Source organism: Glycine max, chromosome 14, assembly GCF_000004515.6.
Source record: "Glycine max cultivar Williams 82 chromosome 14, Glycine_max_v4.0, whole genome shotgun sequence".
Classification (NCBI taxonomy): domain Eukaryota; kingdom Viridiplantae; phylum Streptophyta; class Magnoliopsida; order Fabales; family Fabaceae; genus Glycine; species Glycine max.
Genome location: NC_038250.2, coordinates 48,392,198 through 48,418,291, shown reverse-complemented (window position 1 = coordinate 48,418,291; position 26,094 = coordinate 48,392,198). Strand labels below are relative to the sequence as shown.

The following is a 26,094-nucleotide window of genomic DNA, read 5'->3' as shown; positions in this document are numbered from 1 at the left end:
GAACGCCACGTGTGGAGGACCTCTTTCGATGTGAGCCACAAGATTGCATCGAGTTCTCGAGATTTCGATCGTGTGAAAAATAAAAAATAAAAAGAAAACTTATTTTCCTCTCCTACAAAACAAAATTCAATATCTGACGTGGCACTCTCTCGTTGCTCCTTTTATTTATTTATTTTTTTCTCCTTCACAATAGTCTCTTTCCCACTTGGCTTTTATATGTACCTTCTCTTCTTCTTCTTCTTTGTTATTCTCATTCTTCCTTAACCTCAAAACCTTAAACTCTTTTCTCTTCCTTTCTCTCTATCTACCACTTTTGTTGAGCTTTTGAATTTTGGACAACATGATATTTCACAGAAACTGTTGTCAAGTTTGTGTCCTTTGTGTTATGAAGTGTTTTTGAACATCCATTATTTTGTTCTTTGCAAATTCATGAAGTGGATTCAGTTTGAAAGGTCAAGCTTTTGCAGTTCATGGTCACCGGATCTTAAAAGGGTATCTTCTATTCTAAGCTGAAACAGTAGTGTTGGATAAAAACAAAGAGGCGAAACAGTGTTTTTGTTTGGTGGCGAGAGAAGTCCATTTGCACAGAATTTTGTGGATTCTAGTGTTTGAGGAAGAAGGGGAAGTGTGGAGCTTTGTAATTTGTTTGTTTGTGTTATATATATTGTTCAGGAAGTTGTGTACAAAGAAAGATAAGTTTTACTGTTTTGGTGTTCTGTGAGCCAACCACAGAGGAGAAGATATTCACCACATGGCGATACAAGTATGTAAATATGAGTTTTTTCTTTGATATAGAATATTTGATGCTGTGGGGAATTTTTGTAAGGAACATGAGATTGTTGCTGGTTTTGATTGTACTTGTGTGTTTTATGGTTTGTTCTGGATTTCCAGCTAAAAAAGTCTTTTCATTTGGGTAGGATATGTTTGGTTCTGTTTGAAAGATACAAATAAAAAGTCAAATAAAATAATGAAAAAAGATACAAGATAACTTTATGAATTGTGTTTACCTTTTCTCAAATGCCAAATATGTGTAGTTTTTAATTTTATAAATTGGATAATAATTTTTATAAATTTTTGGAAAAGTAACTTTTGAATGTTTCAGGTTTGGTTAACACTTAACACAGTTTGTTAAGAACACTTTGCCTGCGTAAGGTCTTATGAATGATCTAATCATCATCAATTTCGCATTTTCCCTTTTCATTAAAAATAGTTAAAAAAGGTCATTTAATGAAGAAATTGTGATTGCTGATTGATATTTACTATGGGATGAATGATTCGTTGCTGGATAAATACTCTTTGGTTATGATTTCATTTAACTCTACTTGAATTTTCAATTATGAGAAAATTGTCTTTTTCTTCTTGATTATTGTGTTATGATTTCATTTAACTCTACTTGAATTTTCAATTATGAGAAAATTGTCTTTTTCTTCTTGATTATTGTATTATATTTATTTGCTATTTGGACTGGATGCAGGGCCAAAATGCATTTACTAGATCACAGGGTGGTCTTCCAATTGGAGATGAAATATCTTTCAATTCTGGTGTGCATTCTGTTGCAGATATTCCACTACATGATCAGTTATCTTGTGGAAATGACTATGCCTTGAAGGTTGTCCCTGAATTCTTATGTGTTTGTGGCCTTATAAATTTGATTTTCACATTTGTGACAGTGTCAACTTTGTTTTGATCAATTTTATATCTATATTAACAGGTTAGGAAACCATATACTATCACAAAGCAGAGAGAGAGGTGGACAGATGAAGAACATAAGAAGTTCCTTGAAGCCTTAAAGCTATATGGCAGGGCCTGGCGACGGATTGAAGGTACAACTAATTTAGAACTTTCATATCTTAGGCAAAGTATGCCATAAAGATTCTAGCAAAAGAATATATATAAATTAGTGAATCAAGAAGTATGGTCTAAGTTCTTGGATCCTTTAATTTTCACCACAGAACATGTTGGCACAAAGACTGCTGTTCAGATTCGAAGTCATGCTCAGAAGTTTTTTTCTAAGGTTTATTGCTATATTCCAGTACCCATGATTTACCATATTTTCAATATAATGCCATGAGTCACACATGAGTTAAAATTGTGATGACATTATAAGATGCGAAAGTGCTAATTTCCTTGAGGGTGAAGTTGAAGGGTTCATCTTAAATTCACTCTAACTCATTTGTTTTAACTTCCTGCAGATTCTTCGAGAGTCTAGTGGGAACAGTACAACCTTGGAGGAGTCAATTGAAATTCCACCTCCGCGACCAAAACGGAAGCCAATTCATCCTTACCCTCGTAAGCTAGTTGAGTTTCCAAAGACAGGAATTTCCAACTCAGAACACCCACTGAGGTCTAATTCTCTGAAGTCATCAGATTTTGGTCAAGAAAACAATTCTCCCAAGTCAGTTTTATCTACAGTTGTTTCAGAAACTGTTGGTTCCTCCGATTCAGATACATCTAGTCGATGTTTGTCACCAGCCTCATCCATTAGTGGTGTCCCCACAAACAGATTTCCACTTGCTGAGCCCAAAACATCATTTAAGGAAGAAGGGTCTGCACCAAGTTCAGCTCATGATGAGCAACCTCCTGTGGTACTTCTTAAATGCTAATCAATTTTACTTTCTTGACTACAATATCATCATGAGAATACTTTTAAAAAATGATAAATATTTCATGTTCTTATGTTTGATCTTAAAATCTAATTTAAATACACTGTACATTGTTATCTAATCATAAACTGACAGGTATGCTAAGATTGTTAATTTTTATAATAACTACTTCAACAATGATACTTGGGATGATTTCTAATTAGTTGATATTGCAGTACAAATCTTTACATAGATAATACATGAAAATTAAACTCTCCCTTGATTTTAATGTGTAGAAACTGGAGTTTTTTCACAAAGAAAGTGTTTCTACCAGAGATGATGCAACAGAAGAATCATCTGGTCGTACTCTCAAACTTTTTGGGACCACTCTACTGGTAACAGACACATGCAAACCTTCTTCTCCAACAACGGAGCCGTGCAAACCAACACCTGCGGCTGCAATGTATCTTATGCAACTTCAGAATGTTTGTTCAGATGTTACAGAAGGTCATGCTTCTATTGTTCCTTGGTGGACTCTTCCCCACAATACTCCATTTATGCCACTGCACAAGGAGCCAAAAGGGAAGCATCTATATTCTAATCTTGGAGAGTTTGAACATAAAGAAGTTCAAAAGGAAGGATCATGGACTGGTTCAAACACTAGTTCAATTGATGATGGAGATAACACTGAAAAATCAGATGATCAAGCCAAAAGTCATGTACATGGTTTTAGCAAAAGTGAAACTTTAACTATATCTGAGCTAAGGGTGAGGCCTAAAACATGTGGAAAAGGGTTTGTACCATATAAAAGGTGCATGGCAGAGAGGGAAAACCAGTGCTCATCAGTATATTATGAGGAAAGGGAAGAGCAACGTATTAAGCTTTCCTTATAGTACCCTCTTATTGGCTTTTCTTCAAAGCAGTTTCCCTTTTACAGGTATAATGTACCTGTTTCTGTTGCTGGATGACCTTGCATGAGAAGAAAGATAAGGGAGCTGAAATTTTTGATATTTCTACTGCATTGTTAATTCTCCACAAGCCTGTGTGTTAACCTATATGAGCTTCAAGACTTTGGGAGAAACACTATCCAGTGAATTATCCCACCTTTTTATATTTCTTCATGCCTAGGCCTTTTGTATTTCTTCAAATTCTTTCTCCCACCCTCCACTCGGATATATCTAGTGCTTTTTTTCTTTTTAATTCTAATTGTCTTTCAAGTGTAAGTTACATACTTATGTATCGCTTATTAGTGTAGTTGTTCATATTTCTCAAATGAAGCAAATTATTATACTCAAATCAGCTGAAGTTGAATAAAATTGTACTTAGTACTCCTTCCTTTTGTGACATTATTTTAGTCTCCCTTTCTGTATTAAAAAAAAAAAAGATACACGATGCTATGTTGTCATATAAAATTAAAGGAAGTTTGTGTAGGGTATAAAATGAAAGAATATGGAATGAAATTTTATTAAACTTTAAAATGTCTTGAGTTATGATGGAATTCACACTTCTATTGGGCATATTTTGTGAATGCTTGAGTCTGGAAGAGACAATGGCCCATCAAGGGTTAAAAAACAAAAATTGCTTTTTGTCACAAATAGGGAGAGCATGGCGTGTTGGGCCATTGAAAGAAAATCAAATCCATGAGGGGTAGGGTGGTTCACCTGGTACCAAATCAAAGATTAAAGTTATTATTGACCAAAAGAAGAAGAAAAACACGATAAAAGTTAGTGAAAATGGAAGAAAGTTATTAAATAAGTTATAAATTAATACAAACAAGCACCAAAGTAAATAAAAACCAATTCTTCTAAATAAAGGTATTCTAAAGAAGAAGAATGGTCTATGACTGTTAAATTCAAATTATATATATTAGTGTCTAATTTCTTTGAAATTTGATTTACTAATTTTTAATTTCTGTAATATAAATTTGAGCCGTTATTTTTATATCAATTTTTTTTTCAATTGACTCTTTTTTCGTAAATTTAATTTATTTATATTTTTAACTATTTAAATTAAAATACTTGTATAATGTATTGAATAATTATTAATAACAAGTAATTTTTCATTTTCTTCAAAGTATATTATTCACCGTGAGAAATAAATAAAAAATATGTGAACAGATCAATAGCATTGATTTTTTTTAAAAAAAAACAGGTCATTTATATCACTTAAATCAATAATTGACACCTAAATTTGTATGGCGGTTAAATTACTTATCAGTTATCTCTGAATTTTTCACATATTTGCACTTGTAAGTACAACTGTAAATCAGGAAGACCTCATAAAGTAATATAAGAGTATTGTTTTTGTCCGATTTTGATTATTGGTGTGTTCTTATGTCTCTTTCTCTTGAAAAGGGATAGATTTACTTCTGATCCAGAAATTCTTTTTTAATTATCATCGATCCGTATTAATTTATTATATTTCGTGTCTAAATATTTTTTATTTAGATCTAATGTATTTTTTTATTAAAGATAATATTTTTTAATTTGGACAGTACTATTATTATAGGTAACAAAATTATTTCTTCCTAAACTTGAACCCAACATAAGTCGTTAAGCTGAAACAACTTTTAATTTTTTCTTTTATTTGATATTAGATATCCTATTGTCCATCATTTTATACCCGATTAACATTGGTGTTATTGATTATATTTAGATCAGAGTGCTAATTCTATCTATTAGGATTCACCCAATAGTGAAAAAAATTATATAATTTGTGTAATATTATAAGTTCTAATCTCGTAATTATCATTGTAAAAAAAAAAAAAATTAGAATGTTTCCAAAATGTTATTTGATTTTGAAGATCTTGACTAATACCAATCCTCTTCTCATCCTTATGTCTGGTAACTTTAATACACTCCTCCATTTTATTTTATTTTATTGTTTTCCCCATTCCTTTTCATGTGTCTTTTTTTTCTAACCTTTGTCCATTAATGGCACCCTCGTACTAATCTTACATAGTTGAAAATGAAGGGAAAAACGCAATTACAGTGCGAAGAGACGACTATAAGGGGACATTTGCTTTGGGTGGCAAGGAATTGTAGCCTTCAAAATGCAGATGATATTTGCTTCTCCGAGTGGATTGTTAAATCAGATTCCCAAACATTATCACAACTCACATCATTCATACAATCATCATTTTCATTATTACTGCCTTACAACTCAGGTATGTTAGTCAAATACGTGTCCCCTCTTATCACAACACAAGCCCAATGAATCATGAATGAAGGAAATTTTGTAGTATCTAGCTTAGGTAGGGTTTGAAAGGAAAATTTTGTCAGATAATTAAATAATTATATTTATATGAAATGATTGCACGTAAATTTTATTATATGAAAGAACATTGATGATATCCAATTTGATTTTTTTAAAGGATATCCAATTTGAATTTAAACCACAGCCATCGTGTAAAAAATTACTCGCCATTCAATGATACATATTATCTTATTATTTAATGGAATTAGTAAATGACAATTAGGTTTTTTTAGGGGAAATGACAATTAGGTTATTCAGGTAAAAAATGAAATTAGTAAATGACAATATCAAGTTTATTAAACAAAATAGTTATGCATTATTAAACGAAAAATCTAACTTCTACACAAAATTTTTTATCATGCATGTAATTTTTTTAGGAGTTTTATGTGTAAAAATGATGGCCTTGTCATGACTATCATGATTCGTAGCAATTACAAGTCTCTTGCTGAATTAATTAAGAGGGATGAAAGTGAATCTAAAGTAGTACTTGCAAGAATTCTTAAGGTTCTGTCAAGCAAGTTCTTCATGCATTCTTTAATGTATATATAGCTTCTTATCATGTTATCTTTGATATAAAGGCTTATTATCAAATACTAAAATTGTTTTGTGGAATGCTATTACTTTTGTACTTATAATAGATTTAATTTCTTTCCAGGTCTTGAAAACTATATGCAGTAAAGTCTTGAGTGGATTTGTGAATATAAAACATTGTTAATGCAGATGGAGGCAATATGTTTGGCAGAAATTGAACTCTCAGTTACACGTGCACATGTGGTTGCAAGTGATATTAGGACATAGAAGTCTCAATCGGCAATGAAAAGCAAACAATTTTTGTTAATCAACATGGTTAATGACTACACATTTTTTATGGCTAAAGCAGTGCTAGCTATATAGAGAGGGAGGGGGATATCAAAATTGTTATACTGAATATTTGCACCATAATCATCAAAGCCATTGTACTAAATTTGCACATAGTTATGAAAAAAAATGTTATAATTTAATTTGCACCATAGTTATCAAAATTATCAAACATGAATACCATCACCGTCGTTTACTCAACCCATGTTAGTGTATTTGTTGATTTTCCTTATATATATTTTTTTGTAAATTGTCTTATTTAGTTATTAGAATAATTTTAAACTATTAAATATTATTAATTATAAAAATTAATATTGTAGTACTTTAATTATGATAATGAATATTTTTTTTGAGGTATATGATAATGGATATTTGATATTAAATTATTAGTGTGAATGGTTTTGTAATAGATAGGATTATTCACTTTCATTTAAGAGGTTGTAAAAGTTGTAATTTTGCTAAACAATTAAGTATACCCAATTTTAATCTAATTGTCAAATCTATAATTATTTTCTCTTTTTCGTCTTTTTTTTTTGTGTGAAGTCTCTTTCATATTGGTGTGGCCTTACTACTCAAAATGTAAACATGAATTAAATTTTTTCCTTGACAATTTTTCAATTAAATTTGTTTCTATAATAATTGTCGTATAAGAAAAAAAAATTATTTCAAAATAATTATCATTTTAACTTTTCAATGTAACATTAATTATTTGATAACAAAATCACACCATACCTATTTAGTTCATTTTCACTCCACATCTATATAATAAAGACTAAGTTTAGCAAACTATTTTAGTCAATTTTTAACTTTTTTTACTAACCAGAAAACTTGTTTAATGGTTAAACACTGCTTAAGTAATATTTTTAAAAACTTTAGTTTCTAGTATCTTTCTACACTTTTTTCTATTTTTTTATCTTCAATATATTTATTTAATTTTTTAATTACTTTTTTTAAATCAATCATAATTTTATTATTTTTATTATTATTTTATACTTAACAACTATTTTAACTAAATACTCATAATTTAATAAACTAATTTTTTAAGTCTAAGTATTAACTTTCAGCTCAGCTATCAGTTAGCTTTTAATCTTTTAATTAACTTTTCACCCAGTTTATCAAACATGACCAATAATCACTTTCACCAGCTGTCTGTCTATCGGTTACCGATATAATATTGCACAAAATTAAAGTAAAGTGTAAGAAATATGATTAACAAATACTAGTTTTAATTAAAAAAAAAGTCCCCAAGAATTCAACACACCATTATTAATTTTATATATTTCACTGATTTTTTAAATATAATTGTACTTTTAATTTTTTAGGTATGATAATCGTATAATATCATTTTCCATGTTTGAATTACACAAATTAAGTTCTTCTTTAGATATCATAATTATATGATTTTGAATTTTTTTAAAATCTTTCATTAAATATTTACGAATTTTATTGATATAATACTGGATTACATGTTCGTGATATGACAAATGACAACAAACGTCTTGCTTAACACATATATTAATATAAGCCATATCAACATAAGTTACATTATTATCCAATATCATGTTCGTAAAAACGTCAAATATTTAATAAATAATTGATAAATATCAAAATCACACGATTACAATATCTAGATTATCTAAATTGCACATCAGAACTTGAAGAACTAAACCAAAATCGAATAAATCAGAGTCAAGCTTTGTTTTTATTTACTAATGGCTATGCTTTAGAATGAAAAAAAGAAGAAGAAAAGTGATCTGGGGAAAACATGTTCTTTAATTAGTTAAGCATGATGGTATCCGAGTGTTATAAAACTTAATTTAATTCTCACGTATAAAAAAATAAATTTAATTTTAATTTTTTATAACTTTAATTTGTGATATGAATTTTATTTTGTCAACGAATGATCAAGTGATAGAATAATAAAAATGATTTATTTTTACTAATATCTTTATGAGTGTAAAATTAAAAAAAAAAATTGAAAAAGGAAAAAAGAAGTAGAAGAAGAAAAAGGAAAAGTAGAGTGTGCAGTAGTATGGTGGGTTGCAAATAAAGGAACACATAATCCATCACTTTGTTTGGGTTCGGTTTCACACTATTCTGGTTTTCTTGGTTTGGTTGGATTCTCCATGTCCAAAATGTTGGCACTCACAGTATCCATTATCCTCATCATCACACTCTCTTCTTCGCCATTAGTCACCTCTCACTACTCCTCTCCTTCTCTAGAAGCCTCGCCGACCTTCTCCGAATGGCGATCCGCGCGCGCCACCTACTACGCCCCGGCGGATCCCCGCGACGTGGTGGGCGGCGCGTGCGGCTACGGCGACCTGGTCAAGGGCGGCTATGGCATGGCCACTGTGGGCCTCAGCGAGGCGCTGTTCGAGCGCGGCCAGATCTGCGGCGCGTGCTTCGAACTCCGCTGCGTCGAGGACATGCGCTGGTGCATCCCTGGCACCTCCATCATCGTCACCGCCACCAACTTCTGTGCCCCCAACTACGGCTTCACCTCCGACGGCGGCGGACACTGCAACCCTCCCAACAAACACTTCGTTCTCCCCATCGAAGCTTTTGAGAAGATCGCCATTTGGAAAGCCGGCAACATGCCCGTGCAGTATCGCAGGTACTCCTAAAATTTTCCCATACACTTTCAGTTACTACTAGAAATTTATTTTCAAATATTATTCTATAGATCAATTATGCTGATGGTTTATTTTCAAGTTGAATTTTCATATAATTGTGTTTTACACTGGGAGTACTAAACATTTGGATAAAAGTGCTTTTGAAAGCTTCTCTGCTGGAAAAAAGTTTTTTTTATTTCCGGTAGAGAAACTCTCTCTGAAGTATTTCTGACTTGTATTCAAACAGGCCCTAACAACATACTGTTTCTAACACACTTGGTTAGAATCTATTGAAAATAATATAGTCTTGTTAGAATTTATTCAAAACTACATCTGGAGATGCACTGATTAAATAACAAGTGAGACCCATTCTTTACACATTCTATGACAAGTACTTGTAAGACACTCGCTAATACATTTTTTTTTTCTATTGGAAATTATAAAATCAAAGGAGATTCATTAATGGTTTCAATTTTTATGTAATGTCATTATCAATCCATTAGATGTCATAGTTAGTATGATTTTTAAGTTTTTATTTTTATTTTTTTAGAGGAAGTATGATTTTTAAGTTAGGTATGGCAAAATCTAATTTGCCATTAATAAACATTTGTTGTTGGATGATAAAAAAAAACTTTTATTAGATTGTGGATGCATGAACTATTTACTCTTCAGTAAATAAACAACAGGCCTACAAAATTTTAAAAATGTCTTTAAGAGTATATTAGGAAGTGTCTGTAATTTTTTTTCTCCGACTTACTAGAAATTACCACAAGCTATAAGTAGATGATAGTGGTGTCACATGATGTGGGTCACAGCTATTATGAGTTAGTCTAAATAAGTATAGATTGAATTTAGACTTTTAAAATGAAGTTTGAATTTAATGAAAATTTGATTCTTGAGTTCTTGGGCCATGATTGGTCCAGATTAAAATGCTCAAGTTTAATTCATCTCAAGTCTTATTATATTTCATCGGATTTGGGTCCCTCTGCTAACTTGATTTAACTTTGCTTCCTCATGACAATATATATATATATTTTGCATTGTCATTATATTTGAGTTAAATTCTATTTTGAAAGCTGTGATGTGTTTGGAGCAGGATAAAGTGTAGGAAGGAAGGAGGGATGCGATTTACGGTTACTGGTTCTGGAATCTTCATCTCCGTGCTGATCAGCAATGTTGCTGGCCATGGAGACGTAGTGGAGGTGAAGGTTAAAGGCTCGAGAACTGGTTGGCTTTCAATGGGTCGGAATTGGGGACAAAACTGGCATGTAAATGCGTTGCTGCAAAATCAACCCCTTTCGTTTGAGGTTAAAGCCAGTGATGGAAAAACGGTTACGTCTTACAATGTTGCTCCCAAGGATTGGACCTTTGGACAAACCTTCGAAGGCAAGCAATTTGAGACTTGAAAGCTCAATGAATTGAAGAGACCATTCTCCTTCCCCAAAGTTTTTACCCCGATAGTTATAAAAGGGTCTACTTGCCGGTGGTTTTCTTTTCTACATTTTGATTCTTTTTGGTTTTGTAGAAGACTGTGTAGATAGCAAATGATTTGGTGATTTGTATGAAAATGTTGTCAATGTGATGGTGTACCTTACCATTTATTATGTTAGGAAGTTTTGTATGAAAATATATACTATATGTATACCTTGTTGGTCAACCAGCACCAAAGAAGACTTGCAATGTAAATGTTGTGAGGCTCTCATAAGACATATCATCCTACTAACTTCACTTACAAGTTGTCTTAAATGTTACTACTACATCATCCAAGCCCCGTTAACGATTATTAGATAACCCATCGAATTAGATTAATTCTACTGTAACATCAATCAGAATGCTACATGTGTATGCATAATTTTTTATGAGATTTTTTGTTAGAGTTTTGATTGATTTATATATATATATTTTTTATCTATTTGTTTTTTCCACGTTCTCAATGCTTTGTATTTCACTACTAGTAGTAAGCCGTTAGTCTGTCAATTTTTTTAACCACTATCGGCCTTAATACAGCTGAATGCAAAAATTGGGGTCGTCAAATTCAACACATGCCAAAGTTTTCCTTTCCCTCAAATATACTACTGTTCTGTTCTCTATTGATAGGCCTAAGCCATCTAGATGTCCTATTCTTATTAAACGTGTTAGTTAAGTCCATACTTGCTTTAAAATGCAAAATTAAAAATTGTTGTATGATACCTTAATAAACAAATGAATGGTCATTAGAGTTTTAACCAAAAATTTCGTTCATTGATAATTATACCTTCAGGCAACAAAAGGTGTAAAGGACCCCGAAATAATGACATAATATCAGAATGATGATTGCTTACCATCAAATGAATGCCAAATGAACCATGGAGCTGTTAAGACCTGTCCTATACTTGTGTCAAAAGGAAAAACATTGGACGGACTCCAATTGATTATAATTATCCATGAAGAAGAAAACAAACAACGGTTTCATGGTTGATTACACCAATCAATAACACATCTCACAAAAAATGAGCCAGGAAGAGAAAGTAACAAACAGAAATCATTGTACATCAACATGCCACTACATTCTAGTCAGCATAAAGGATATTTATATAAAGAACTCAGAAATGAATGCCAATTAAATTGTGGTTAAAAGCACGTGTGAACTGTTTGTACAGACATTTGAGTTTCCAATTTTTGTGACTAATACATGAGCTGTTAGCATACAACGAAACAGGAGAAAAATAAAAAGAGAAAACAAAAAAGAATTTCAAATGTGGTTTACTAAACAAGTAATAATCACTCTAAAACTAATTGAATCTAATGCCCCGGAAGAAACCAGGCAAAAATTTGCAAGCTATCATGGAGAACTCAACTTCTATTAATCAAAATCGTTGGAGAGTCCTACGGTATATATCCCCCCTTCAGAGGGAGCTGAGCTGAGCACATCTAAGAGGGGGGGAACCACACCAATGCTACAAACTTCATAGCCTCTGATGAGATTCAATAAGCAATGCATTCAACAAAATCTGAACTCCAGCCTCATAAACAACCCCATCATAATGCATCCCATCAACTGTACACTTGATCCCACAATTCCTACTCAATGACCCTATATCCACCAGTTGAAGTGGACCCCCAAACTGCCTCAACATGCCACTTCCCTGAACCTCTCTTTCATATTCTCCCCACATTAGATCAGTCATCTTCTCCCTCTTCTCCTTTGTATTCAACATTGAGTTCACCAAAGTTGGCATCCCGAGCCAAAACAAGTGAGGGGATCTAACCGATGCAGAAACCGCCACAGCCTCATCGTTGCCAAATTCCGATGACACCGGCAGCAATGAAGTAACTGAACTCCTCAAAAGCCCCAAAGAGAAACCATAATCCGAAGCATTGGTGAAGTGCAGCATATGCCACAATCCAGAACCCATCACCAAAAGATCGGGATAAACGCGATTCCTCTTAAACCCAGCAACCAAACTAGTCAAATTGGTGACATAAGGTGCCCACATGAAATCCAACTTCATTCCAATCTCATCAACCACGGTGTGGTAATCACTATGCCTCTTGAACAAAGACCCTTTAACAGATTCCATACCCTCCGGTTCCAGAACCAAACTCAGCAACGACAGCGCAAAGATTCGAGCTTGCGAGTCCCCAGCGATCACAACCCAAGACCCATTAAGCAAAACCGAAACGTCGTACCGTTTGAGCCTCTGAAACTCACACGAATCAACGGAACCTGATCTCTTCCAAGACCAAGACTTGTCGTAATTCACGGAATTGTTGTTGTCATTTAACTCAAAGTCAAACACCCTTCTTGGTCTCACCTCCCAGACAATCTCGTGAAGCAAGGAAACACACGAATCGCGATCGTCCACGACAACGTTTACGGAAGACGAGGAAACCGATGTGACGAAATCAGAAACCGAAGGGAAATAAGGTGTGAGGTGAACCCCAACTGCGAGAGTTATGAAAAGTGCGCCACTGAAGAAGAGAACCTTGTTGCGACTCAAGTGCCACCCTGCCATGCCCATAGGCACAAACAGAACCACACACGCTGCTAATAGCCCCAACTGCACCGCCCCTAACATTGCCCCAGATCCCTTTGACACTCACATAAGGGCTTTTTTGGTTTTTGACACGACCCGTGAAGGAAAACTAAGAGGAAAACCTGAGATCCGAGGAAAAAACAAAACTTTTCTCCGACTTGGGAAAAGGGTCGGAGAGAAAGTTGGAGGGGGGGGTCGTGAATGGCTTGGGGTTGAAGAATTTGAAGGTTATTTCGTTTTTTTTTTTTTGGAGGATGATGGGGACGTGATAACTGCAGAAGCTAGATTCAATTCGAGGAGTAAAATGCGAACATGGGTGCGAGAATTGGAATTGCTTACACACAACAACAACAACAATACGGTACCGTCGGATGCAAAAACTGGTGGCAATGATTGTGAGTGTTGTGTGTCATTTTGCTTGCATCTGGTTTTTTGGTCCACGAATGCCGGTTTTTTGCGGTGTATGGGTTTGTTTTGTTTTGTGTTACAAGGTCTTGCAAGGTGCCTGAACTGCCACTAACAATAGGGATAAAAAGCATTTAAGATGAGTGTTAACTATATACTCTTTAGACTTTAATTTCTATCTCTATACAAAAAATTAATTTCTATCCACTGTTTTTCCTAAAAAATAGTTAAATATGGTTTTTAACAATTTTATTACATTTTCCGTACAAAAATAATTATAATAAAAATTAATAAATTTATTATATATATCAAAATTTATAATAAATAACGAGAAAATACAAGATAATTTAATATTATCATTTAGTTACAAATGACCTTAATTATTGTAGTAAAAAAATATTAAATTTTATAATAATTATTTAATTACTCATCGTATAGATGATAATTTATTATTAATTAATAATAACAAAATATAATATATGAGCATTAAACTCTTAAATAATAACATAAAAATCTTTCACAATTTTAATTTAGAAACTATTTTCTCATTTTTCTAATTACATGTTAACCAATGAAAGCTTAGCATATAAAGAAAAGGAAAGTATACAATTTATACCTAGTTTTTTTTTTTTTTTACAAGAGAAAATAAAAATTGAACAGAAAAGCAACAAGTTTAACTCCAGGGAGGTTGATGGAGAACAACAAAACTATGGATTCTTTTAGCACCCATCTTAGTTCTGCACAATATTTTACTTCCTACAATTACACATAGTTTTAGCTCATTGGCATCAAGATGATAAACAAACACCCACTTTCTTAACTAAAGTAATAATTGTTTGGAGTTAGAGAGACAAACAAACCTCTTAAATCTACCCTCTCAACAAAGACGAATGCCAACAAGAAGAGCCATAATCTCAACATGGAGAATATTGGATTCTCCTACACTCTCAAAGAAGCCTCATAAAAATTTTCCATTGTGATCTCTACTTAATCTTTCAAACTTAGTCTTTCCTAGAATTGTAAGTGTATCCTCGTCCAATTTTTAAACTAAACGATACTTTCTTTTTCTCTCTACACGTAAATACATCTATATATTCAGATATTAGAATAATTCCTTGAATTAATTTTTGAATTTATGTGGATTAAGCTTTTTAGAATACTTTCTTTTTTATTTTTTAATATATATATATATGTATTGTAAATGAAAATAAAAAAATTAGCTTCCCATAAAATTAGAGATCAATATTTTTTAAATTTTAAAAATGAAAATTCTGGACTTATACTATTTTTTAAGATTATTCTAAATATTGAGACAAGATTAAACAAATACTTGACTCCCAAAACAAAAAGGCCTTAAGCCCAATCAACTGACATTGGATTCACCGACTCAGATCTGAAAAATTTTATTTTTATTTATCAGATTTAAAAACATTAAACACAATAATAATTACAATTTTCATAATCTTATCTTCTCATCACATTATCTATTGCATTTAATACTTTTTTTTTTATCTATCTAATAACGGTAAAGAAATTCTAAAATTTTGTTGTAAAAAAACAATTATCCAAATAAGAAACAAAGTATTAATGAGGGATAGAAGGGCTTGAATCCAATTTGTGAATTTGTTTAATCAATTAATTTTAATTTAATGAATTGAATTATGTTATTAGATTATATTAATTTTAATTTAATAAATTTAATTAAAATTGGATTGTAACATATTTAAAGTTATATAACGTACTAATACTTGAAAGACAAATATCATATGTGAAAAACAATATAAACCCTAAATTAAGTATACTTCATTTCCAAAGTAATATATATTTTTTTCCAAAGTAATATATATATTTTTTATGTTAAGATACTATATTATTTGAGTTGATCTTTTTATATTTATTTTAAAGTAATAACATTGTTTTATGATGAGTATATATCATATGAATAATAAAATATTTTATGAATATTAATTTTTAAAATATTCTTACTAATATGTGAAAAAAAATATTCTTATTATATTTGAATTTAAAGATTTTTTAAATTTTTTTCTTAAGACTTAAAAAGATACAGTTAATTTTAATGATCTAATCTGATAATCAATCAAATCCAATTAAATTAAATTGACAAAATAGAAAAAACTTAATTCTTAAATTTAATTAAATTAGATAAAAAAAAAATAGATCAAATTGAGATCATTTACACCATGGCACTAACGTACTAATACTTGAAAGAAAAAGAAAAAACAAAGAGAAAGAGAAAGAAAAATAATTAGAAGAACTAACGTGAGCGATTTTGTCTAACACTGATAGAAGAAGCGCAGTTAACGAAGGTATAAGACTGCAGAGAGACTGAGAGAGAAAGAGATCTGGAAGAAGAAATGAGTGAAGCGCAGAAGCACGTTTGGGAAGGGGCAATTCCTCTCCAGATTCACCTCCACGAATCCGAAGTCACCACTCTCCCTCCTCCTCCACCCGCTCTCGTATTCTTCTCACGCTACACTCAAACTTCGTTTTTAACATAGGGTTTTTTCTCCTACCTAAAAGTTTTAGCTAATTAATCGTTACTTTTCAATTTATATTTTGGTTTCAGGTGTTGGCACCTCGGCTAGGTTATTTGCCTTTGCTGATTTCGCTATTGAAGCCTCAGTTCAGCAGCACGCTTCCACCTGGAGTCGACACCATTTGGTTTGAGTACAAAGGCCTCCCTCTCAAGTGGTGTGTGTCTTACAATTATAATGCATTTTTGCGGTTTTTTCAATTGTCGCATTTACACTAACTGTTTTGGTTTTTGTGGCAAGTGCAGGTATATACCTACTGGAGTTCTTTTTGATCTTTTGTGCGTGGAGCCAGAGAGGCCGTGGAATTTAACGGTAACGACTTTTTCGATTTTGTCTTTGGTTTCCTCTTCAGTCAATTTGACTGATCACCTTCTCGGTTTTTAAACTGAAGTCTGTTGGGATGGAGGAATATTTTTTATGTTGAAATTTCATCTGGTTTGAACTATTTATATTGTTTGCTAGGAATTGGCTCATTTAGATATTAGTTGCATGAAGCAATTTAACACTAGAGTTTAATGATTGTGTACAGTCGAGGGTAAATAATTTTGTGCGGTCAACCAATCAGAAATCACCATTGGTATGACTTTTAAGGTAGCTATTGTGAAAGTCATCAAATCAAACTTACTATAAGTGGCGGTGGAATTGTGATTAGATGACACTATAAAACTGCTTTACATTGATAGTATATGTTTTTCTTATCATAAAGCCTTTGTAATTTATTTATTCCATAATTTGAATAGAGTATTAGAGTTTAATTCATATGTATCATTGGTGTAATTATTTTCCACACTAGCTTCCAATAGGAGTTCATCCTACTGCCTCATCATATTCATAAATGGGATGACGTGACAATAGGGGGAATTCCTAATTTCCTATTTGATGTCTGTAAAATGTTTTACAGACTGTGGATAGAAATTAAATGCTTTGAATATCATATGAATGTAGCTCTATGTTCTATGAAGGCTACCTTTTGGATTTCTTCCCAATTCATCTCTACCTGCTTGGTGGTGTTGTTATTCAAGAAACTAGGAAAGTTCCTGAACTTGGGGAATCAAATAACATTAAAAATTAAAAGTGCTTGTAGAAATTAGGACTGATTTACTACAAAAATTTTAGTGGCCCTTACAAAAATCATCTTTCCACGTGCAACAATATTCAATCTCTGTAGCCTCTTATTTGTAGGTACACTTCAGAGGATATCCAAGTAATATTTTACTTCCCTGTGAAGGTGAAGACAGTGTAAAGTGGAGCTTTATTAACTCACTGAAAGAGGTCAGTTATGTGATTTCTTCTTTGTGTGTGCCCGTGCTTATGATGGTACTTGTTTGATTTATAATATGATGTCTTATGCCTGTTCAACTTTTCAAGAAGATGCTTATAAACTCAAACATATGCATTTACTGGTACTTGCTTATATGAATCTTTAAACACATCTCACCTTAGTCCGTTACATGGTTTATTGGAATAGGATAGTAAGGAAACTATGATGTCAAGGGCTAGGGTTATGATCTTGGATGGATAAGAGTTGTGGAACTTGGTTAAATTGAAGACTTATTTAGGATATATTAAGGTAATGGTGGTTTGCTGGACAGACGTGAAGCTTATGGACCAAGTTAGTGTGATGTTTGTCTGCTATAAAATGTGCTTTAATAATAAAAGTTTATGGATTGATGGGTTTTGTGGAATATCCTAGCTAGAACCCCCTGCTGCTTTCAAATAAGGAATTCTCAAATGGAATCTATGATGTTTTCAGGTCTCCCATATCTTGGAAGAATTGATATTATTTACTACTACTCAATATGCATCTATGATAAAATCAGTAATGATATGGTAAGGGAAGACATCTTTGAGCTAAGTAGTAGGTAAGATTAGTAATTTAGTAATAATATGCTAAGGTGGTAGGAACCCAGAAAACAAAATTCTGAATAAGATGAGTTTTATTGAATTGAAGAGAGCTCAAGAGCTATTATAGAAGTAAAAGAAAGAAACCAGAGCCTAAGCTCCTCAAAGAAAATATTCTCTGCTTCGCAAAATGCCTAATAAACTAAACTATGATTTCCCACAACAGATCCCCTATTCTCCACTCTGCTTACTAAATTCCCCTTTTCTGACGTGGTCTCCCTTCCTCTACTTTCAACCTCAGCTAACTGGCTCTCCGCAAGGCCCTTCTTATTCCTTTTAGAGTAAACCATCCATAACGTGGGTCTTTTCTGACTATCCACAACTTCCTTATTTCACATGCTAATATTTTTAAAGTCACTGGCCATGTTTTGCTACCAAACCTTAATTTGTATATTAGACTGGAATCCAAAAGAAAGTAGCAGTTAGTGCATTAACTTGCAGAGCAGTGGGTTTTCCAGCCAAATTAGGTGGTGTAGGACTCTAGGTAGCAATGTTGTTAAATAATCATTATAGTGGCGCCATAACACTATAACATGTCGTTTTTTGATCCCTCTGCAATGGGCAAATTGTGAAGGGTGGCCCGCTATAGTGGCGCCATAGGCCGCAATAACATGTTTCTATAGTGGAATTTTGGCATTCCACCATACTCCGGCATCTGCCATTGATAACCTTGCTAGGTAGGGAAGTGGGATATTGCATTCAACTTTATGTCCCTCATCCCTGTTTTAGAATTAACTTCAGCAAAAACTTGTTATGTTGTCCCAATGGCAATACATGTGAGATGTTAAATGATCTTGTGTTCACTGTCATTAACTGGATTTTGATTTTACTGCAGGCTGCATATATAATAAATGGGAATAGCAAAAATGTGATGAACATGTCTCAAACTGATCAGGTGGAGCTCTGGGGCTCTGTTTTAAATGGTACTGTTGGTAATTGCTTGATATGAAATCTAGTATTCTGTTTCTCTTTGGGATGCCCTTGAGTGATTTTATATTCGACCTGTAAAATGTCCTCGCCCAGGTGTTGGGAGGAGGAGGAGGAGGAGGAGGAGGATAGGATTTTCACTTATTTCAATCAAATAGATTATTAGCAGGTGAATGTTAAGCAAAATAGGATAAACATAAACATGTAGAGCCTGAGTCGGTTTTTTTTATTGATAGTTAATTGGTGGGAATAGAGAGAGTGTGAGACTACATATGTAATTCTCTTTGATGCCTTGTATCTATTTCTACAATCACTTTGATTCATAACCGACATAAGAGAGAATATCAATACAATTTCCAGTTCTTTACCTATTTCTCTACATTTATGTTATGATCCAGTTCCTATTATATATAGTGCAATTATTTTTAAAATAGAGGTTACTGTATTGAGTTACCGACCTACTCTTGTTTGTCTTCTGATAGTGCTGACTAAAAGGCCCAATAGTTATTATGGTGGCTAGCCTATATGATGTTAGCAAGGTTGTTGATAAATTTCTATTGTGAAGTTTGTTCCCATGAAAGCTTCATATTCATTCCATAAGTAGTAAACATGAAGGAATATTAGTCTTTTTTAATAGCCTTACCCTACCAATGGATGGTTGCATGCATACTTATTCGGAATAAGTTATTCCCTCAATTTTTCTTCTGGCTGTGGATGAGGCAGTGCAACCCAAGCTTAGTAATTTTCAGGAATCTAGATGGGGTCACGAATGTAATCTGGGTTAGATTGGAATTAAACCTGAAGTTACCATTTATCAAACTTGAGGTTGGTTTGTTTGGGATAGCCCTTGTTCAGTCAAGCTTTGCTTGACTTGTGAACAGGCCAAGCTCAGGTACCTCTTCTCAAACATTATGTGTGCGCTTGATGCACATTGAGGGACAGGACAGACAAAACAGCACAAAACAAGTAGTTGAGTTACAGTACTAGTTTTCATTTTGTCTATTGTTTGGTGATTCATAAACAACACATGAAATTTGGTGCTGTGTTGTTTAATATGTATACATATATAGAAAACAATGTGAATTTTACTATAATACCCTTTGTGCTATATAGTGTTTATTTTGAATTATGAAATGACACAAGATAAAATTTTAGTATTTTAATAGTTATCATTTAATTATTTTTTTATATTATATTATATAATATATAATGAGAAGTGCTAGGAACACACTATCTTTCTAACACACTCCCTTTCCTATTAGTAAGAATTTATTGAAATCTACAAAAATCAGGAGGTTCATTAAATAAGACATGAGACTCACAAAATTTTGTGGTTTCCAATATATTTTAACCAATGAGAGTGTGTTCCTAGTATTTCTCATTATATGATATCACACACATTATAATTTAATAAATTATTGTTTAATATATTTCTTAATATTATAGTGAATGTTTATATAATAGTATCATATTATTCTGATACCCACCGGAAAAAATGAGCAAGCAAAAGCTGTTGAATTTTTTGAGTGTTGATATATCATTTGTGCAGTTGCATTTGTGTTATGGTCCAGTTATCAGTGATTCAGTGTGGGAGTTAAGGGAGTGGGTTACATGTTACAACATTGAGGAAAAGGGGATAGTTTAACCTCTTTACATTCTGTCCAGTACTTCATTTTTTCTTTTGTGCTATCCCATCAGAAATTTTAAAATCAAACATAGGGCAAGTGTTTTTGTGCTGTTCCTGTCTGTCTTTTAGTAAATCTATACCCTATCTTTATTGACACAAACAGTCATGAAGATTAAAAATGTAAGTCTTTTTTAAGGGTCTTAGGTAGAGACATGCAGGACCTTTCCCATAGTAGAAACAGTTTGAGTTAACCAAATTATTTTGTCTCTCTGCTTTTTATTTTGGGCAACAAAAATATTTAAAACACACAGTTGAACATACAATTCCAAAAGCCAGTTGAACTTGCGCGATATATAACCAATCTCAACATTAAAATCCAGAAAAAAACAAGGGTTGCATCTGCCTTGGTAATTTATGGAGAATTTGTTTTGTTGCTCACTTATCTTGGACTTGTGTCAACACTCATTTGCATTGTAGGTAATTTGGAAACTTATCGACGGGTGGCATCGAAGCTTAAGCTTGGAACTTTTGAAGATGAATATATGGAAAATGTTAGTTCAGTCTTGATTAAATCTCCACAAAGTCCAGGGGATACTGATGTTACGGGACAAGTGAAGACTGGTAAGCAATATGAACTAGTTTTTGTGCCAATTTGGCTTTTTTCCCCCTCTTCTTTTATAGACAATTTCATGTCCTCCCCGTCCTTTCTTTTTTTTAACATTTCCTTCTTTTATCTATGAAGATTAAGATTTTTCTTATTATCTGTAAATTCAAAATTCCTAGCACAGGCAAGGAGCCTCTTTCTTCCTTATGAATCTCTCAAACATTTGCAAATGCATTAAACCAATTCTGAGTGCGTAAGGATATCTGTATGGTGTGATCATGTGTAAAGGCTAAGAGCTATTACTGAGGCTATCTGTGTTACTGTATTTTTCCTTCTTATTTTTATGGCTTAAATATGTTTTTTATACTTGTAATATATCCCTTTTTCAGTTTATTATCTGAAAAAATATTTTTTTGATTTTACTAGCTAACATTTCCAAACTTTTGCTTTTGGTACCTGCTGTTAGTCTTGGTCCGTTAAGTGATGATGTGAAGCTAACAAAGTGTCACATCATTGGTTAAGTGATGTTGGGACGTCATCACTTAACAGACTTAGATTAACAGAAGGTACCAAAAGCAAAAGTTTAAAAATGTCAGGTAGTAAAATCAATTTTTTTTTTTGAGGTAGTAAACTGAAAACAGAGTATATAGGTAATGATAAACATATTTAAGCTTATTTTTATCTTTACTTTCTAATTGTACTTAAAACTGTAATACTGTATGAATATCTATTTCTTAACATGAGCATGTGTACCAATGCTTCTTGATAAGCTTATTTTGTGTGTTTAACATCTACTATCTTTTGTTAGGTAGGATTCCTGTTCGTTTATATCTGTGGACTGTCAATGAGGAGTTTGATGATTTTGAAGATGCTCCACAAATTGATAATTGGGACAAAGTCTCATATATCAATCGACCTGTTGAGATTTATAAGGAAGATGGTAAGTCATGTCTTGTAGAGAAACCTTCTTTGTAACTTTTAAATTTATTGCTTTCCATGACTGTCTTTTTTTCCCTGTGTGGGAAGTTGCATATGGTAAAGTGAATAGTCATCATGTTGTCAATGGTGTCCGGGCAAAAAGCAGCCATAATTTTGTGAAGGTGGAGTGGTGGGCAATAGGGAAAGAAAGATAATCATGCTAGAAAAAGGGCTTAAATGCAATTTTGGTCCTCCTATTTTGCTCAATCTGCAATTTTAGTCCTTCCATTTTAAAATAAAGACATTTGGTCACTTTGTTTTTGAAAAATCTGCGAATTTAGTTCCCATATTTCAAAATAGAGACATTTGGTCTTTCTATTTTAGAAAATTCACAAATTTGATCCCCCATATTTTAAAAAATCAACAATTTTGGTCCAATCTTCAATTTTATCTACACTTTATTTCTTTTATTTCTTACATTATAATTAATTAAATTATTTTTTTATGATACCTTAAATGAATGTGTTGGGTCTAGGATTCAATTGGATCAAAATAAAAGAAATAAAGTGTAGACAAAATTGAGAATTTGACTAAAATTGAAAATTTTGTAAAATTAGGAGGACCAAATGTCTCTATTTTGAAATAGAGGACTAAAATAACGGATTTTTAAAACAGGAACCAAATGTCTCTATTTTAAAATGGAGGGACCAAAATTGTGGATTGAGCAAAATAGAGGGACCAAAATTGCATTTAAGCCTAGAAAAAAATAATAAACCCATAAAAACTGAATAAAAGGACCTAGTATTTTATATCAGGAGCTATACACATAATAGCAAATTTTTATAGGAAAAAACAATTAATCATTAAGGACAATTTAACAATAGTGCAGCAAAGGCTCAAACTTAAATATGAATGGACTAAAATGGAAAAGAACAGAGAACCACAGCTGAGGATTAGCCCACTTGATGTGTCCTTGAGAATTGAGTAGAATAAAAAACCGAAGAAATCAGGTTTGAAAAAAATGAGTTAAGTAGGAGTATAAAAATTGAAAAATGTTTATCCGAAAAATGAATTGAAGTGTAATTAGCTGAAACAAAAAAGAATACAGGACACACTGTATTAGATAGCACATATAAAGCATAGAAAATAAGGAAAGTATACAATAAATATACTATGAAGAGTAATAAGATGAATAAAGCATACTGAGGCTTGGGAAACTCTCCATGCATGGATGTTTTCATGGTGGTAGCACCAAGAGATGCCATGCCATGCAGCCTTGGTGGCTGTCATTTACAACATATTTATCTGGTGTATTACCTTACCTGACAGTTCTCATCTTCGGTGAGAAAAGATTTTGTTAGCATTTAGCAATAGTTGGTGGCTGTCATTTGGGCTATCTGTTTTTTATCCAACACTAGAAGTTTGAAGGGCTATTTTGCATTAATTTTTTCCTTTTCTTTCCTTGTTCTCTGTTCTCTTGTTTTAGAGGATATGTTGTCCTTATGGTCTTTTCTTCACTTTCGTAACTAGTTCGTTGTTTATAATATCATTAAAGAATACCTGAAATGTGATATATATGGTATTTGCAACTTAGAGCATATATTAACCTATATATCATTTTCAGTCATATTAACTGTAATTTCAATTCATTTAACCTTATTAGTTAATGAAATCTTAGGATTAGATTATTCACCCATAATAACTCTTTCCCCCTGTATTTTGGCAGTTTAAATCACTTGTCAGGTGTTTTGGGTCATTTAGTATTAGTGATTTATAGAAGTCATTAATCTTTCTTTCATAGGGTTGTGTGATCAATTGGGCTTGTGATTATACCACGTCTCTGTTCACATTATTTTGTGCTTTCTATTTCGATTGAATTCGGCTGTGTATCTTGACCACATAATTATAATTGTCCTTTTTTCTGTTTTATGCTCTTTTCTGCAACATTATTTTTCATCTACAAATGAATATTTGCAAGTTATGGCATTATTATTTGAAGAGAGCAAAAAATCTCATGGATTAAACAAAGAATATATCCTCTTAGAAGATAACATGAAAAAGAGAAAGCAAAGAGAAGATAATAACACTCAAATATGCAGTGCTTCAGTTTCCTTGATTATCAATCCAAGCAATTCCCTAATAACCTATCTTGTGTCGTAGATGATATAATGGAAGAAATTTGTTTATAATTATTGTGTTTGTTAACCAAGCTGCTGCAAACATAACATACATCCACACAAACTTCTTTTTATTTGCTATTATAACAGTGTTTTACTGCAATGCTGTGTGTCTTTGAGATCACACTAAGCCTTTATTTATATAAGCAAATAGGATAAGTATTGATTACATAGGATCAATCTAATAAGAGTTATAAGGATTAAATCCCTAATTACTATCAAATCATATCTAATCGTAAACAAGAGAATAATATGTAATCTTACAGCTACCATAACAATTAATGATTTATTAAAATCTGACAATTATTTACTTCCCAAGTAGCAGCAGTGGTAAAGCTCCTGTGGTCACTGGATTATTAGGGGCAAATAAACCTCCTAAAGTGTATGACACCTTTATCGAGTGGCGGAGGCTACATAATGGAAACCATAAAATTAAAATGAGCGTGCATTTTTTTTAAAGTGAACTGCTCATTTTAAAATACATTATGAATGGGGCTTTAAATTCACTATAAATTTATTTAAGTCCTTCTATATTTACTAATAAATGAGCGAGTAAGTTGAAAAATTGTGACATATAAAAGGACTAAAAACATATTTAAGTTTTTTGTTAACATTATATCTTCTGTCATGATTGTAGTTATTTTCATTTTATTACATGACTTACCTATTATTGATGAATGATTTCTGTCTGTCTCTTTTTGGGCATGAGAGTTGATATTTAAATAAATTTATACTTAATGCACTCTGGAGATAAACATGCATTAGTTTAGAAAGCATGGATACGATATGGGACAAGAATATAATACAACAGACATGTGACAAATTTTAACAATTGTAGGATACCATATGGATGTAACAATATATAATACAATATAATTAATGTGTATGGCATGGGTATGGCTACTATTTTAAAGTGTCCGTGCTTCCTTTGCTATTCCTTTGTCTCTGCTTATATCGCTTTTGACTCTGCTTAAACGGCTTATGATTAATAGAAATGATTTAATTGTTAGCATCATCTTTACTTTCCTACAACTGAAGGAGATGCAAACATCTGTTGCGTGCAGGTAAATACTTTAGCTTAAATGATGCAGTTAAAAGAATATTGCCCGAGTTTTTTCCGGAAAATTCCTTTGTAACTGAAGGAGATGCAAACATCAACCAAATTGAAGAGGGAGAAAGTTCATCTGATCCAGGGTCATCTTGCAACACACTTGAGATTGCTGAAATCAAATTTGTACGCGTTCAAGGAATAGAACCAATTTTAGACATACCTTTTTCTTGGGTGGTTAACAACTTGATGAATCCCGAGTATTTTCTTCATATGTGTGTTTGCTTAAAAGTTTCAAAGTCCAATGCTGTGCAATAGGGATAATTTTAGTTATGTTGGACATTTTACTGGAAAAATCAGAAGGTGCAATTCTTTTGTACATATATGTACATAACGGTTTCATATCATATATTCATTTCATGATTCGATTGCTATTTTCCACTTCCAAGTGTAATAAATGTTGACAGATGATTATTTTTTAAATCCAATCAAGGGTACCGTTTCCCTGCATAATTGGCTATATTTTAGTTCTGAATTTTCCTTTCCGTCAGTGAGTTGGTTGAAAGGTGTTTGCACAAAATTTTGGTTTGTGCAATTGTTATCTG

The 26,094-nt window shown here is 32.4% G+C and overlaps 4 protein-coding genes and 1 non-coding gene across 5 annotated transcripts; 4 read left to right on the top strand and 1 right to left on the bottom strand.

The window, feature by feature from the left end:
- The first annotated feature begins 243 nt into the window (after window positions 1–243).
- MYB177 (MYB transcription factor MYB177) lies at window positions 244–3,873 on the top strand. Its single transcript, NM_001249137.2, has 6 exons — window positions 244–763; window positions 1,475–1,609; window positions 1,712–1,823; window positions 1,953–2,014; window positions 2,193–2,585; window positions 2,879–3,873. Exons 1-6 carry the CDS (start codon window positions 752–754, stop codon window positions 3,473–3,475), a joined length of 1,311 nt encoding a protein of 436 aa, NP_001236066.2. The 5' UTR covers window positions 244–751; the 3' UTR covers window positions 3,476–3,873.
- A 4,832-nt stretch (window positions 3,874–8,705) lies between these two features.
- On the top strand, window positions 8,706–11,019 carry LOC100809568 (expansin-A13). Its single transcript, XM_003544305.5, has 2 exons — window positions 8,706–9,312; window positions 10,407–11,019. Exons 1-2 carry the CDS (start codon window positions 8,822–8,824, stop codon window positions 10,714–10,716), a joined length of 801 nt encoding a protein of 266 aa, XP_003544353.2. The 5' UTR covers window positions 8,706–8,821; the 3' UTR covers window positions 10,717–11,019.
- An 883-nt stretch (window positions 11,020–11,902) lies between these two features.
- Window positions 11,903–13,856, bottom strand: LOC100789581 (uncharacterized). Its single transcript, NM_001253121.3, has one exon. It carries the CDS (start codon window positions 13,366–13,368, stop codon window positions 12,256–12,258), a length of 1,113 nt encoding a protein of 370 aa, NP_001240050.1. The 5' UTR covers window positions 13,369–13,856; the 3' UTR covers window positions 11,903–12,255.
- Window positions 13,857–15,989: 2,133 nt separating this feature from the next.
- Window positions 15,990–25,999, top strand: LOC100789045 (autophagy protein 5-like). Its single transcript, NM_001252985.3, has 8 exons — window positions 15,990–16,208; window positions 16,319–16,443; window positions 16,532–16,598; window positions 17,469–17,558; window positions 19,024–19,111; window positions 21,220–21,363; window positions 22,155–22,286; window positions 25,506–25,999. Exons 1-8 carry the CDS (start codon window positions 16,107–16,109, stop codon window positions 25,805–25,807), a joined length of 1,050 nt encoding a protein of 349 aa, NP_001239914.1. The 5' UTR covers window positions 15,990–16,106; the 3' UTR covers window positions 25,808–25,999.
- On the top strand, window positions 21,777–21,938 carry MIR9733 (microRNA MIR9733). The gene has a single exon (NR_126770.1). It is a non-coding gene; the product is annotated as a microRNA MIR9733 (primary transcript).
- Window positions 26,000–26,094: the final 95 nt, after the last annotated feature.